The following is a 15,932-nucleotide window of genomic DNA, read 5'->3' on the forward strand; positions in this document are numbered from 1 at the left end:
GCTGAGGCAAACTAAAGAATATATAATTATATAAGAACAATAGACAAAGATACATACAAACAAATAAATAAATAAGAGAAACAAATTTAAAAAATGAACTAAGTAAAATATTATTGTTGTTGTTATTTATTATCCTCAGCTTTTTTTATATATATATATATATATTATCCTCAGCTTCCATTTCCGCTTCGCCGGCGAGTGACGCATATTTCCTGCGACAGTCTGTGTTCTCTAGAGTGACGCAAATCGTGCGCGCGTTTTTTCTCAGTTTACGCGCGCGCTGCATGAAGTGTAGTAGTAACTCGGTTGTTGATTATCGGCGTTAAGAGGAGTTTTGTGTTCAGACCCGGAGTTTAGTGATCAGTCAGAGGGTCAGGATGTTTAGTCCCCGCGGAGCCGCAGCATCGGGACGCCGGCACACGGCGAGGGGCGGCGGCAGGAAGAGTGTCAACACGCCGGGGGCCGGACTGCTGTTCTCCCCGCGCAGAGGGTCCGCTCTCACTCCCAAGTAAACACACACACACACACACACACACACACACACACACACACACACACACACACACAGAGAGAGAGAGAGAGAGAGAGAGAGAGAGAGAGAGAGAGAGAGGGGCAGGACAAGATCAAACACACCGAGCCTGTAAAAATACTGTGTGTTTATTTCTCACTCATTCTCTGTCCCGGTTATACTGTACATGGTCACTAGGGGGAGCTCGAGAGCACAGCATTCTCTCATTAATCCTGAGTTATAATTACAAACCTGAATATAAATCTTTCTCTCAAGCTTTCTGTCTGTTCTGTTTCCTCATCTCTCTCTCTCTCTCTCTCTCTCTTTAAGCCGAGCGACTCCCACACGTGTACAGAGCTGTGCCACGGTGGACTCGGACCATTTCGACGTGCAGACGTTCGGGTCGACTCTGCCCGTCAAAGTGATGGAGGCTCTGACCGAGGCACAAGGTACGAGAGCTCGGCTAGGCTGCCAGGTCTTTGATCGGCTTCTAATGATGTCATAACCTAAGAGCGTGTGTGTGTGTGTGTGTGTGTTGGCCGTGTAGTGGATGACCAGATCTCGGTGAGGGTGAGGGTGGAGGAGTCTGGCTGGGCGTGGATGGTGTGTGGAGAGAGGCTGATCATTTGGAAGATCTGTCAGACCGCAGTGGCGAAGGTACGTCAACGAGGATGTTTAGAGCTGGTGGGCGGGGCTTTCTGGTGTTGTTGTTGTTTTTGTTCCCTGGAGGGAGGCCGGGTGGGCAAAAGTGATCTCAGATAGACCAGCGATGAAGCAGAAGGACAGCGCGAATCGTGAAAATGTCAATGGTAAAATGTGAAGAAGTCTTATGGGTTCGTTTATTTATTGTTAGTATTGTTGCCTTCAATGTAGTTAATTAACGAGCGCCATTAATTAAAGGCTTTGACATTTTCAAAAGTGTCTCTGCTGCAGTTATTCAGTAAATATGTGGTTAATTAAGGTGTTTCTACAAAATGTAAGTGAACATAGTAATAAATAATTTAGAACCTTTTATTCAGTTACCTGAAAAGATGTTTTTTTTTTCATTACAGTATATCTCTAAATAACACTGAACCAGAGTGTGTGTGTGTTTGTGTGTGTGTGTGTGTGTAGCTGTCTGTGTGTAAGGACCTCCAGTTGTCCCCCAGTGAGTACGCCTACAGCGCTGATCTCATCTCTATCAGCTCGTCCTCTTCACTGGAGTCAGCGTCAGTACAGGTAACCTCTCTCTCTCTCTCCCTCTCTGTCTCGCTCACCCTTTCTCTCTGTCTCCCTCCCTCTCTCTTTCTCTCTCTCCCTCTCTTTTTCTTTCTCTTTCCCTCCCCCTCGTACCTTACAGCACAGCTCGAACCCTCGAGTCTCCCATCAGAAACCCAGTAACTTACAGCATTAGGGGCAGTTTGACTCACCATTAAACAGACGCTTATACTGTATCTACACTCTGCTCATATAAGAAGATATGGAAATTATTACAGTCGACTCCCAAAATGTGTGGCAGTGTTTACGTTCCTAAAGCTCCCTTGAGTTGGGTGTTTTTATAGTTTAAACCCCAAAACTTTTTTATTTCATTACAAATTCAGCTTAATACATTACGCTTTAAAACAAACAAAAGAATGTGAAGGTAAACCCGTATACTGTACTGTATTGTCCTGCTGTGTCTCCCGCAGTGCTAGAATGTACAATACAGATGTTATCCCCCTCTATATGTACTGTCACTCAGAGTCAATTTAACTGAATTTACATTATTATTTCTGTTACAGAATTAGTCAATTATATTGTTCCTAATAGTTCAGGGTTATAACGCATGAATAAAAATATATTGCCACGGAAAAAGGCATAAAAAAAATTCAGAGGATATTTGCGGTTTAGTTCGGGTTTCCGCAAACATAGTCAGTCTTTGCAGGGGGCGACTGTACTTTGTTTATTTTATTTTATTTTTTTGTCTGCATGCTGAGTGGTAAACATGTCTTATAGTGTTTGAGTGTGTTCATCTTCTCTCTCTCTCGTTCACGTCACTGTTCCAGTCGGTGTGTGTGCTGGCGGTGTCTCCAGATGGTTTGGCCCGGTTCTGGCCCAGTCTGGCCCACGAGGGGACGTACACAGAGACGCAGGCTGACCTGGGAGGACACCTGTGTAACTACGTGACAGCAGTCAGGGTGAGTCAGTCCTCACAAGCCCAAATGTAAAAACTTAATCAGAGGTATTTCATGAGAATTTTTCAACCTTTAAAAAAAGTTTTTTTAACCTATTTTCATTTAGACAAATATAAATAAAGTCTCACGGTCCACCTGCAGTGATTTTATTGACCACACATTAGGGAAACACTCTTTACACACTCTTTAGGGAAACTCTGAGCTGCAGTTCTAATCCCCACCGTCCTCTGTCCTCAGGGATCCAGCTTCATCGTGTCCTCAGACCGTGGACAGTTACTGCGGGTGGGAGCGGATGCGTCCGGGAGGCTCTATCAGCGGCCAGTGCAGCAGGGACAGGGCGTGCTGTCTGGGATCGGACGCCGCGTCTCCAGTCTTTTCGGTCTCCGCAGCCCTCCAGCCGACACGACCGTAATAATAATAATAATAATGATAATAATAATAAGCTCTCGGGTGTGGCACAGGTGTTGCCATAGTGATCCATCATGTGACCTGTCGTGTTCCGGGTGTTTTTCAGGTCCATAGTGTGTTGTGGACGCCGCACTCAGGGTGTCTCTACACACTCACCTCGTGTGGGCTGAACAAATGGGAGGTCGGGGACACCATGGAGGTCCAGGTCCTGAGCTGGAACGCCTGCCCCGTCCTCTCCGACAGCATCGCCGATGCCATCTGGGTGAGACACCTGATCTCATCTTGTGTAAAAATTTTGGCACCTCAATGGTATCGATCTGACAAAATGTTATTATACTGTGTGAGATACCAGCTCAGGGATAATGATGATAAGATTAAAAAAATAAGGTTAAAGTAGCATGAATGTAGTCAAATACAATATTTTATATATTATTATTAACTCTCACACAGATAACTGAGCGATATCAGGCATAATGGTTTAAAATAATAATAATAATAACAAAGACACCTTTGTTTTAAACAGTGATCCTGAACTGATATGACATTTAATTTATTTTTATTAAAATATGCTCAGTGTGTCAGCAGCCCTGTATGTCGTGATCAGAGGTGGGTGGAACTGAATACTTGTACTTCGTTACTGTAACGAAGTACAAGTAAATTTTATTAAATTATTAATTTTATTAATTTTATTAAATTAAAACTTCAAATTCAAATTGTATTTTTTTTTTATATTCAAATTTTTCACACACTTATACACAGTACGATATAAAGTGAAATACTTATATGACTGCCTGTTACCTAAAAAAAAAACAAGATTATCAATAAAAAAAGTATTTATGGAATAAAAAAATTAGCTATAGAAAATATAGCTATAGAAGATAACAAAATATTGTTATGTATTATTACAAATGTATAAAAATATAGAAACTCTTGGATGCCTTTTAGATGATACGTTTTACTTTTACTCCAGTCAAAAGTTTAGCAAATATCTGTACTTTTACTTAACTGCATTTCCGCATGGTGTTGTCGGAATGTCGCCACCTGCTGACGATTCTGCGTAACTACGTGATTTACCTCTTCTTTTTGAAACGCAATCTAACAATGTACCAGGTGTTTAATATGAAAAATATGGGCCAACACGAGCCCTTTAAGTACTTTTGATACTTTAAGCTGAGCACTTACATTTAAGTGGATAACCTTTACTTGAATAATATTTGCCCTAGAGAATCTTTACTTTTACTGGAGTACAGGACTTTGTACTTTGCCTACCTCGGGTCATGATGCGTATTGTGAATTATAAAACTGTGGTGTGCTTGTGTGTTTCAGGGTTCGGAGAGTAACTACGCTGAGATGAGGGAGGGAGTAAACGTTGCGTATCTGGACATGAAACTCAGTCAGTAAGTAACTCGCTGGCGCCTCACCCTCTGTCTCTCAATTCAAACACACCTGGTGTTAATACAGGAATTCATGTCGCTATAAAAACAATAACAGGCATTTATAACAGCACACTATATGATGAGCTATACATAATACACTGACTGACGTGTTTATCCGAAAGTCTTTAGACAAGAAATCTGGTATTCCTGGAAAACTTTTTAATTCAGAAAAAAACGTTAACATCCTACTTGTGCTCCGGAGGGTGCAATTATTTACGCACAAGACGGCTTACCAGAGCAAACCTCACCTCAATCGATTTCAGATCATGGATTAGCGCACATTTATGTACAGTAGAGTGTGGTTTAAAACGTTTTAGTCACCCTGTAATTTTTTTTGTAAATATCGATTTTTAAATAAATTATTATTTTTTAAGACTTTATTATTGATTCAGTACAAAAGCATTTCTAATTTTTAAACATTAGTATTCCATCACAAAAAAAAAAGTATGTACATGGTACTGTAGTAGTACAAGGTACTGTGTGTGTGGTATTGCACGTACTTCCCTCAGTCTCTCTTTTTTTTTTTTAAACACACACAATTTTTATCTGTGACTGAAGGGTCTTCAAAGCGTCGTTACACCAAATACTGACCGTGTGTCATTAATTACTGTTTACTGAGGTTTCTTTGTTTGTTTATTGAAAAGCATTCATGCTCTATAGCGTTTATTTGTGCGGGAAAAAGACGCTCTGATCTAGAGCGACTTGTAAAAGAGCTTTGGAGTCTCGATCCTCGTGCTAGTTTGCCGAGGCAGGGGAGAAAACTACCAAATCAAAAAAATGTTGTGTTATAATCCTGATATTCATTAAAGGTTAAATAAATAAATAAATAAATAAATAAAAACTTCATAGTTGCCTTGGAAACCACTGGGAAGAGGGTTCTTGATTCTTCAAAGGATTTTAAGGGAACGTTTGATAATTAACGAATCAGCTTTCATAGAAATGGTCTAACAGAGAACGCTTTGATGTAAATGTTTAAGAGATCAAAGGGTTCTAGAATAGCGTCTGTAAGAGGTAGAGCGAGTGTTCTGTCAGAAATGGTTCTAAGCGGACTGTTTCAAAAGCTAAGAACCATTTAGTTATTCAGTAAACTTGTAAAGAACCTATTAGTGAAACAGATTTATTTGGATAAGCCTCAGACTTTCAGAAAAAATCTTTTAGTACTTTAAGTCCCTGGATTCAGCAACTCTTTTTATGATTTTCCACAGAACCACTTCCCTGTAGTCATGGCGATTTAGTCTTTTCAAGCGTGTACTCTGTCTGAGGTGTTGTTGAGCTGTTTTTTTAATGATTTTTTCAGTGCTGGCCTGGTGGTGTTGGCTGCAGCGTGGCATCCTGACGATACTCCGTGTTTGGCGTATTTCTGCCTGGCCACGCTCCCGGACACCGCACTACCCGCATCAGACGAACTCTCTGTAGAGGTCACCAGGTACAACCCACCGTTTCAGGTAAACTCCCAACTGACTAATTACAGCAGAATCTTTATCATCATTTCTCTCGAGTTCTCTCCTGGATTTTGGAGGTGGAGTCAGTTTGCATGATTCTTCGAATCAATTCCACTAACATCTGATTAATGTGTTTAAAATTATCTTACTGTTTCCTTAAACTGTTTCATGTACAAATGTGAAAGCTTCCGCGGGTTATTAGCTACATTAGCGTTAGCATGTCCGGCCCAAGCCTGAAATTCAGATCCTGATCATAAGACAAAGAAGATATAATAATACCAGATGATTGACTTCCTCCATTTTCCACCTCACCTTGTGTCCGTCTCTGTCTCTGTCTCTCTTTCTGTCTCTGGTCAGAGCGAGGAGGAGCTCCATAAGATGCGATTGGTGTTGCCTCAGATGAAGAGTCCTGCAGCGTATCTCTATAACGAGGAGCTGGTGTACACGTGCACCACCGGCACCGTCCGCAGCGGCCTTCCAGAAGAGAAACTCGCCTTCAATGCCTCGGGTACGACCACCACAAAGACTGTATTTCTCTCTCATTCTATTTCTTTTTAAAACACACACACACGGTAACTCTCCACGTTTTTGATTCTTTTTGACCCTTCTAGGTGACCGTATCCGAGGTGGCGGCGTTTGCGCCAACTTGCCCGTTTTTTTCTCCCAGATGAACGGCCTGGTCGCCGTGGTACCCAGAGAGAGCGCCTCCATCCTGCCAGAGACCATGGAGGACTCCCTCTGCACCTCGCTGGCCGGACCTGGACCTGAGGTGAGGATCAGCAGTACTCTGACTGAAAAAGACTCGCACAGGAATATTTATACTGAATTGAAATTTATAGACTTAGGATCTGATTTCAATGTCAGGAAGAGGATCGGTTTTCAAATACTAGACAGGAGTATAGTAGATCAAAGCTTAACTGGTAAAAAAATTAGCATCATAATTGATTTCCTTCTTAAATGTGAGGATAAGGTTCAGACTAGAGTGGATGATTTGAATTTAAGGATTAGAATTAGACCCGAGTGTGAGAATGGGGCTCACGCTAGAGGTTCTGGTTAGACTTTGAGGATTAGATCCGTGTTTCAACTGAAGTACGAGAATCAGACCAGAAATTAAGTAGAATAATCAGAAGACAATTGGAGACCCATTAGACCTTGGGGACGGGGCTCACGCCAGGCTTTAAATAATCAGAATACAACACAATTCTGATTATATCAGAATACAATACACGCCAGGCTCTGAGGACGGGAATCTGACCTGAATTACTTGAATCAAGATCAGATTCTAATCTTAACTACAATGTGAAAATGAGGATCAGTCTAATACATCAAGTAAAGAAGCCGTAAAATCCAACTAGAATTCACTGATGAGAATTAGATCTGACTTCCGACTAGCATTTTGCGAATGATTATCCAGCATGGATTAGATGAATTGCAGTTCGAAGATCTGATCAGGGTAGAAGGAATTACACCAGACTATTACTGAGACATTCTGTTCAGACTGCAGGCTTGGTTGTTATCGATAATGCAAACGTGCTTCTTTGCTGTAGGGGACTCTACTGGAGACGCTGCCTAAAATGGACGCGGTGGCACAAGAGGACAAAACCAAGCTGCTGAAACAAGCCTTTCTGGAGTTCTGCCGGTGAGCAGCTCTCACACACACACACACACACACAGGCATGTAATGTCCGCTCTAGATCCCAGCTTACTGTCACTTACTGTATTTGTTGTTTGTCCGCAGCAATCGTGTAATGGAAGCCCAGAAGATGACGGACGAGCTCTTCCCCGATGATGGAGAGGGCGGGGCAGGAGCAGAGCTAGACGTGCTGGTGACTCAGATCGACTTGGACCTGGTGGACGATTACCCTGCGTCGGATCCCCGCTGGGCCGAGTCCGTGCCTGACGGTGAGGGACAAGAACCTGAGCTGTTGCGAGATCTTCCTCCTGAGTTGCGTTCTCTGTATGTATTTTCCGTCATGCCTTACGCTCACGTGTGTTTATATACTCCGCCTTCCAGAGAACGCCGGCTTCTCTCTGACTTCGCTGATCCTGCTGCACCAGCTGGAGGACAAAATGAAGGCTCACCACTGCTTCATGGACTTCCTGCTGCAGGTGACTCTTCAGCGTTCTGGTCTCTCCTGGAGACATGGAAAAAAAACGCAGACTTTGTAAACAAACTTCTCTCCTCTTGTCTCTCAGACCGGGCTCCTGGACCGGCTCTCCTCGACGACGGTGCGCTCGTCTCCCATGGCGACCCGGCTGTTGCTATGCGAGCATGCGGAGAAGCTGTCGGCGGCCATCGCGCTGAAGAACCACCACAGCAAACAGCCAGAGCTGGTGAACGCCGCCATTGCCGCCACGCTGAGGAGGAACGGCGCCAGGGTGCCCTCCAGCCTCACGCCCGCGGATGTCTTCTTTAGAGAGGTAACGATGTTACGTGAAGATTGAAGATTCACACCTGTTGGAAAGGGGGAGGAGGGGGGTGTATTATTATAATTATACATTAGAATAATTGCAGTATAATTTTTTTCAGTATTGTTTCTCTCTTGTCTGTGTATGTGTGTGTGTGTGTGTGTGTGTGTGTAGGTGTCTCAGATCTCGTCGATCTTCGAGCCCCTGCTGGACGAGGAGGAGAGGTGTCTGAAGGAGAACGCCGTGACCTCTGTGAAGTGGGCCGAGGTCGTCCTCAATGTCAACCTCATCGTCAAGGTGAGGCGGAGTCGTCTAGCGTTGGCTCCAGTGAGCATGTGAGGTGAAGCCTCGTTTAGCCTCATCAGCCAATAGTTTCACCAAAACATTCATTTTATTTTTTACTTTCATTTTAAGGACGCGTTGCATTGCTGCCATCTAGTGGACAACTTTTGTGTAGCGACTAGATCGTAACGTCGTAAGCGGCACAAATAATACAAACATGCAGCTGCAAGTAACGTAGTGTTACGTCGAGTGTGAAGATCCACTGTTCCTGTTCTGCACGTAATCACCGTCTCTGAATCCCAGAGGAGTAACTAAAGATCTAGGAGAGAATGGAAATGTGAAGAACAAATGTCAAAGTCCTTTTTTTTATTTTTATAAACATGAGCATGAATACAATGAGCAAGCCACAGTGTGGAATATTTGTATAGATTATATAAATTCGCCAGTCAGTGTTAAGGATTCGATACACAGATCAATGATTAAAAAAAAACACAATAGAGGAGGGAAAGAAAAAAACAAGAGATGGAAAAAAAACATTAGAATTTATTAGATAAATTGAGGTCGTTATTATAAACCAAAAGATTGTGTGTGCATTATAAAAAGGCGAAACAAAAACAATGAGTTTTCCTGAAACTTGAACAAAAGTCTCTACTGAAATGATTGTCACATGATAATGAGGCGTCATTTCTTGTTGCTCACGTGACTCTCCGAGGCTTTACCCGGACACGCCCCACAAGTTAGTGCGCCCTGACGATAAACGAGCGTGATTAGTAACAGAACACAAACACGTGCACACGCTCACATTCGACACACAGTGCATCACACTTAACGTGTCCAGATTGACATCATCGTTATTTATTTATTTATTTATTTATTTAAAAAAATTATTCCTTTTCTGCAGAATTTTGGGCTTTGTTTTATGTGTGTGTGTGTGTGTGTGTAGACTTATTATTATTTTGTGTAGATTTTGACCATTTGCGTGTGTGTGTGTGTGTGTGTTTCAGGACATGCTCCAAGCAGCAGTGCAGTACAGAGAGAGTAAAGCGTCACTCTACAGAGCAGCAGAAGGCGCAGCTGCGGAGCCTGAGTACATCCCCTGGACAGGTACACACACACACACACACACACACACACTCTGACTTAATTCTTTTCCAATAGCTTCTCTGACTTTGAACATCCTAGCATGTTAGCGTTAGCCTGACTCTTAGTTTTTTTGTACGTTAGTGTTTAAAAGTGTGATGTGAAGCAAAGGCTGCAGCTGTGTAACCATGACAACGATCACGAATGATGGTTTTAATGGTGCATGGTTGTTCTATTAATCCTGCCATCAGATTATTTATTTAATTTTACACCGAAAGATGTTTACACGCTAACGTGTTTGGAAATGAATTTAAATGAAAAATGAGACGTAACCATAGCAACCAGTGCGCTTTGGTAGCTTACTGGCGTGTAATGTGGATTAAAAGGAGATGTAAATGAAGTTAAATCTTTGCTCTCTCTCTCTCTCTCTGGTCTGTGCCGCAGCGTCGGGTGGAGTGGGCGGAGTCCGTACCGTCATCTCCCGACAGCACGACGTGATCCTGCGCAGCGTGTATCCTCACGCCGACTCGGGGCTCCGTAACGCTCTGAGTGAACAGCTCGTGGCGCTCCTGGACTCGCTGCTCGGCGGCTACGTGGCCCAGCTCAACTCCCTGCGTCGCCCCGGGCGACAGGACCGCTACGACGCCCTGGAGATGGAGTACACGCAGCGCCGCTCCGAACTGCTCTCGCCGCTACGTGAGTTCTCAGGTTATAGAGCGACTTTCACGTGTAAAGCCTGTCTAAGGGGACGAGCGCGCGCCAGACGATTATCTTTCTCTTACCCTGGAACAGAATTTTACAGCTGTGGAAATTTCATTATAATAACAGTCGATATGAAATGAACTGACATGACTCAATTTGACTGACCCTAGAATTTGACCCTCGATTTCCAAAACATGCTGATGAACCAGCAGGTGGCGATAAAACCGTAACAGTAAATCCATGCAGGCCAATCAGACGCCTGTGATAAAAGTCACACACACACTGATGTCGTACACAGGAGACACAGCGCATGCGCAGGATAGAAGAAGCGTTTTTAAACGCATAGAGAAACCAAATCTGTGTGTGAACAAGGCCTACCTTATTAGCTTTTAGCACATGTGCTTGTTACTCATTCATTCTATATAAGAATGAATGAATCTACTGTATATTTCTCTATAAGAAATAATGATTTTATGATGATGCACATGGGTTTACATCATCGGTTTGCATTTGTACAGTTATATAGTCGAAAGTGAGAAGAAAAAAAAAACAGTTCTGCATGGTGACAAATCCTAAAAAAAAATAAAAATAATCCTAAAAATGTAGAGTAGCTCTAAAGCGATGAAGCTGAACATTCCACGTGTGTCATTTCTGTTTCACTATATATATATATGTGTGTGTATGTGTGTGTGATTTTTAGTGGAGCTGGGTCAGTATCAGTGGGTGGCAGCTCTGGCTGAAAAGTACTGCGATTTCGACATCCTGGTGCAGATGTGCGAGCAGACGGACAATCAGACCCGCCTGCAGAACTACATGACCAAATTCGCTGACCAGGTAACGCTGACGAGGTTCTCCCCCTCCCACCCCACCACTGTCACACCCCCTCCATCTCTCCCCCTCGTCCCGTCACCCTCCGTCACATCACCATCTCCCTCAACTCTCTTCATCACATACAGCACATTTGTTCTTAATGTTTATAAAGGACTGATCAGAACAGGGTGTAAGGTCCGGTGTCTCGTGTGTGTTTCCTGTAGAACTTTGCGGACTTCCTGTTCCGCTGGTACATGGAGAAGGGGAAGCGAGGGAAGCTGCTGTCTCAGCCCATCGCGCAGCATCAGCAGCTCGCCAGCTTCCTGCAGGCCCACGAACACCTGAGCTGGCTGCACCACATCCACGTCCAGGACTTCCAGAGTGTACGACACACACTCACACACACACACACACCTGTTCTAAAGTTTTACACTTAGAATTACACTTTAGATTTTAACTTAAAAGCGCTCTTAGCAGGAGAAACATTCCATCCAGTTATTGGAAAATATTTATTTTTTATTTTTATTTCAAAGAAATTCCATGTGTTTGTTAAAACAACACACTTCATGATGTTTTCAGAAAACTATATGACCTCGTGATTATAACAATTAATAACATATTAATGAAAGTTTATCAATATTAGTCTAAACAAGGACAGAAATGCTGTGAAAAAAATTGTTCTAATCATAAAAGATGAGAAATTATTTTTAATTAGGCATTATTTTGTTCTAAGGTTTTTAAAGACAATGAAATCCTTTATATTTATACGTCTGTATATCTATTACATCATATCATATAGTGACCTACAGTACATATGAGTTACGTACAGTATATCAGGAAACACCTTACTGAAGGTATGACGTGGAGTGGGCGGAGCTTAAAGCATCATCCAGCGTATTAGAAAATGTTTTAGTTACAAACCTTACAGCTTTTCAAACGGAAACTTTTAGACCAATCAGTGTTACAAGTGGCGTTCGAGTCAAACCGGGACTTTAAAAAACCCGGTGCGGTGGTGAGACTCAGTAAAATGTCCTCGGTGCTTAAAGGTTTTAAATAAGGACGTACGTCTGCGAATGAGGAGAGTCAAACCCGCGAAAGATGGACGTCACCAATTTGTGGAAGAGACGCCACATCTGTCTGTGTGTGACCTGTACACACAATCATTCACCGGCACCGCTTACAATCATTACAGGAGCTCAGCTGGGAGTCTCGCCACATACAGTCCTGATCTCACTCTAAGACCTTTTCACATCTAAGGAGTTCCTGGGAGGCCGGGGTTTTAGACGTGAATCAGACAGGCGGTCCGATCATGGCTTCACGGTGGTGTCCCGGCACTACTGAGAAGTGTATTAGTGTATCAGGGGGATCATATATGGAGGAATAATAGGAGTTTTTTAACTCTTAGGAATGTGCTCTGTACAATCAAAAGTCCCGGTTTGACTCGAACGTCCCTTGTATCAAACATCTCTCTGCTGAACATCGTGTTTTAAAGGAGGTAGCTTTTTAAAATGCGGATGTTTTTTTTTGTTTGTTTTTTTTTGAGGGATAAACCAGTGAAGTGTGTGTGTGTGTGTGTGTGTGTGTGTGTGTGTGTGTTTTCCCCCTGCAGGCCCACCACACCCTGTACAGTCAGGCCAACACAGAGACGCGCTACTTCAGCAAGAAGAAAACACTCCTAGCGCTCAGCAAACTCACAGCTCTGGCCTCGAACATGCCCGAACCCCTGCAGCGCAAACACGTAGACGGTCAGAGTCTCGAAAGTTTGTGCACCCTCGTGTACAGTGGAACATGCACTCTGGATTTAAGATCATGAGGTTTCCCTGTGCTGTTTTCGCTGATGTGTGTGTGTGTGTGTGTGTGTGTGTGTGTGTGTGTGTGTGTGTGTGTGTAGACATTGTGGAGCAGGAGCGCTTTCTCCTCCATCAGGAGACTCTTCCGAAACAGCTGCTGGAGGACAAGCAGCTGAACCCAGACACCATGCCTCTACTGAGTGCACATAACCTCATTGATGTAAACACACACACACACACACACACAATCCAGTTTAGCGTATTTCCATACACACTCTTGTCTTGTCTTCTTACTCAGCTTGGTGAAACTTGTTTCTTCCTGTGTGTGTGTGTGTGTGTGTGTGTGTAGCTGTATATATGTGATGCAAACCGCAGTGCTAATGAGTACGACTTCAAGAAAGCCCTCGACCTGCTGGAGTACATAGACAAGGTAACAGATTCGTGTGTGTGTGTGTGTGTGTGAGAGAGAGAGAGAGATTCCCTGTATAAGCTGTAGTTCTTCATGTCTGTAGGAAGACGCAGTGGACAATAAGGACCTGAAGTGTGCGATTTTCAGCAAAGCTTTGAAGAAAGACTGGAACGAAAAGTAAGTCTCTCTCTCTCTCTCACACACACACACACACACACACACACACTTGTGTCCCTGTTTCTTTCTCACTTAAGATTTGAGATTTCAAAGTTGCTTTATAGGCGTGACAAATGTGCACATTTACATTATCAAAGTTAAAAATAATTTAAAAAATAATAATAATAATTGTATAAATACACAGATTTTATAAACCCCTTATAAACCCCTATAGCACCCACCCCGCCTCTCCCTTACTCCAAACCGGCTTTACATGTGTAAAAAAGGCTAGACGCCAGGCTTATTTTAAAAAAAAAAGGAGAGAAATGAAAAAAAAGAAGCTGGAAGTTTTTTGGTTCTGCGTGCAAAAAAAAGGGAAAAGAAAAAAACAACCAATTAAATAGAAAGGGAATCAAACTATAAATGTATATGAAGAAATTGAAGGAAGGGCCCCCACACCTGTTGAAATCTCGAGTCTGAATAACGGATTGAGTAGTGGATCTTCTCCAGGGACAAACAGGACATAACATCTCTGAGCCACTGGCCGAGAGTGGGTGACGCAGCATCCTCGTCACTTGAATAAAAGAGAACGCCTGGCCAGGAGTGTCGCAAAGGATAATAAACTGTTTAGCTGGAGTTAGACACCTATCTTCCTCTCCAGTGATACCAAAAAGAGCGATCAGAGGGTCTGGTTCAAGGTTACATTTCAATATGTACGACAAGGTTTTAAAAACATCTCTCCAGACGGTTTCCCAATTCGGGCATGTCCAGTACATATGAATAAGAGACGCCTCTCCGGTTTAACATCTATCACAACAAGGATGGACGTCTGGGTAGAAATAGGAAAGCTTAAGTTTGGAGAAATGAGCCCTGTGTACAACCTTAAACTGTAAGACTGCCTGTGATGTTGACTACTATTTCTAATCATTTTGATTCATACACATTTTTTCACGTTTCCTACAAATTTACATAATTTCCTTTGATTGCGTAAAGCTGCTTTGTGACGATGACGATTGTTAAAATTGAATTGCCAAAAAAAAAACATTCATTTAGATGTATTCGCATGGAATTTAATTGCACACACATGAGCACTTTTTAAAAAATATACAGCGCCATCTGTTAAATTTTATAATGAATTAATTTCCATAAAACAAAGCCTGTATGTTACCTCAAGCTCGGACAAATACACCTGTGAAAACCACATTAAAATCGATTCAGTAGTTTTTACGTGATGCATGCACAAACAGACAGACAGACGGACAAAAATTCAAAAAAACATCTTGATGTGTCTCTAAAAATGATTTTTTATTTTTTTGCAGATATCTTCAATGTACAGACACGCTCATGTAACAGTTTTATTAGATGTATAGATATTTACAACAAAATAAAGACATTTACGGTATTTTTGCAGTCAATGACAAAGTGACACTTATAAAAACTTGCGGGGGGGGGGAGCAAAGCAAGGGTAGAAATAATATTATTATTAATAATAATCTCTCTCACTTACACACACTCTGTCTCTCGTGCTCTCTCTCTCTCACTCTCTTACAGCTGTGTGTGTGTGTGTATATATATGAATTGATTAATCGTGGTGTGTGTTTCTGTCTGAACTCCAGCTGGTCAGCGTCAGACAGCACAGACGATCCTCTGGAGGCGGCTCGAGACAGCATCTTCGTTAAAATTCTCCAGAAACTCATTCAAGAAGGTAAGAGTCCGAGTGTCTGTTAACGTTTTCGTTTTATTTTAGTCTCTAAAGCGCGTGTGTGTGTTGTATATGTTACCAGGTGTCCCTCTGAAGGACTATCTCCCCGATGTGAAGGAGCTGCTGCAGGTGGACGAGCTGGACGCTCTGAAATCCAAACCCTTCTTCGAGTTCTTACTGAGAGCAAACTACGAGCACTTCGTCCAGTCGCAGATGTGACCTGCCGCTCCTCTTCTCCACTTTCTGTCCTCCACTCTCCACTTTTTTTTTGTTCTCGTTGTTTATTTTTTCGAATAAATAATGTATTTGTCTATCACTCTGGTTTGTCTTCTCTGAGCTCAGTGGTATTCGGTCACGATGATGTCACAGGTTGTCACCAGTTCTGTAGCCAGCACGTCCAGGTAGCACGAAGTGCACTATGTAATAAGTGTACTTGGAAGGTTTAAATAAAGTTGTGTGATGATTTCTAAATAAAAATAACACCCCCCACCCCCCACATACCTATAAAACACATGTATTTAATTTAGTAGTTTCTCTGCTCTGTAACGTTCCCCTGTGCTTACTCACTCCCCCATAACCCCCATCACACACACATACACACACTTGTTTTTCTGGCGACAGCTGATCTCCTCTCAGTAGGTAAAG

General features: G+C 42.7%; 1 protein-coding gene across 1 annotated transcript; it reads left to right on the forward strand.

Moving 5' to 3' along the window:
* Positions 1-246: 246 nt before the first annotated feature.
* Positions 247-15,603, forward strand: nup133 (nucleoporin 133). Its single transcript, XM_053476438.1, has 26 exons — positions 247-508; positions 839-957; positions 1,056-1,165; positions 1,622-1,726; positions 2,533-2,664; positions 2,899-3,069; positions 3,176-3,331; positions 4,396-4,466; positions 5,803-5,950; positions 6,305-6,455; positions 6,559-6,716; positions 7,495-7,586; positions 7,686-7,849; positions 7,962-8,056; positions 8,144-8,368; positions 8,531-8,653; positions 9,643-9,742; positions 10,163-10,414; positions 11,121-11,254; positions 11,455-11,613; positions 12,840-12,975; positions 13,122-13,240; positions 13,370-13,450; positions 13,533-13,606; positions 15,202-15,290; positions 15,370-15,603. The coding sequence occupies exons 1-26, from the start codon at positions 378-380 to the stop codon at positions 15,504-15,506; spliced, it is 3,432 nt and encodes a 1,143-aa protein (XP_053332413.1). The 5' UTR covers positions 247-377; the 3' UTR covers positions 15,507-15,603.
* Positions 15,604-15,932: the final 329 nt, after the last annotated feature.

Source organism: Clarias gariepinus, chromosome 18, assembly GCF_024256425.1.
Source record: "Clarias gariepinus isolate MV-2021 ecotype Netherlands chromosome 18, CGAR_prim_01v2, whole genome shotgun sequence".
Classification (NCBI taxonomy): domain Eukaryota; kingdom Metazoa; phylum Chordata; class Actinopteri; order Siluriformes; family Clariidae; genus Clarias; species Clarias gariepinus.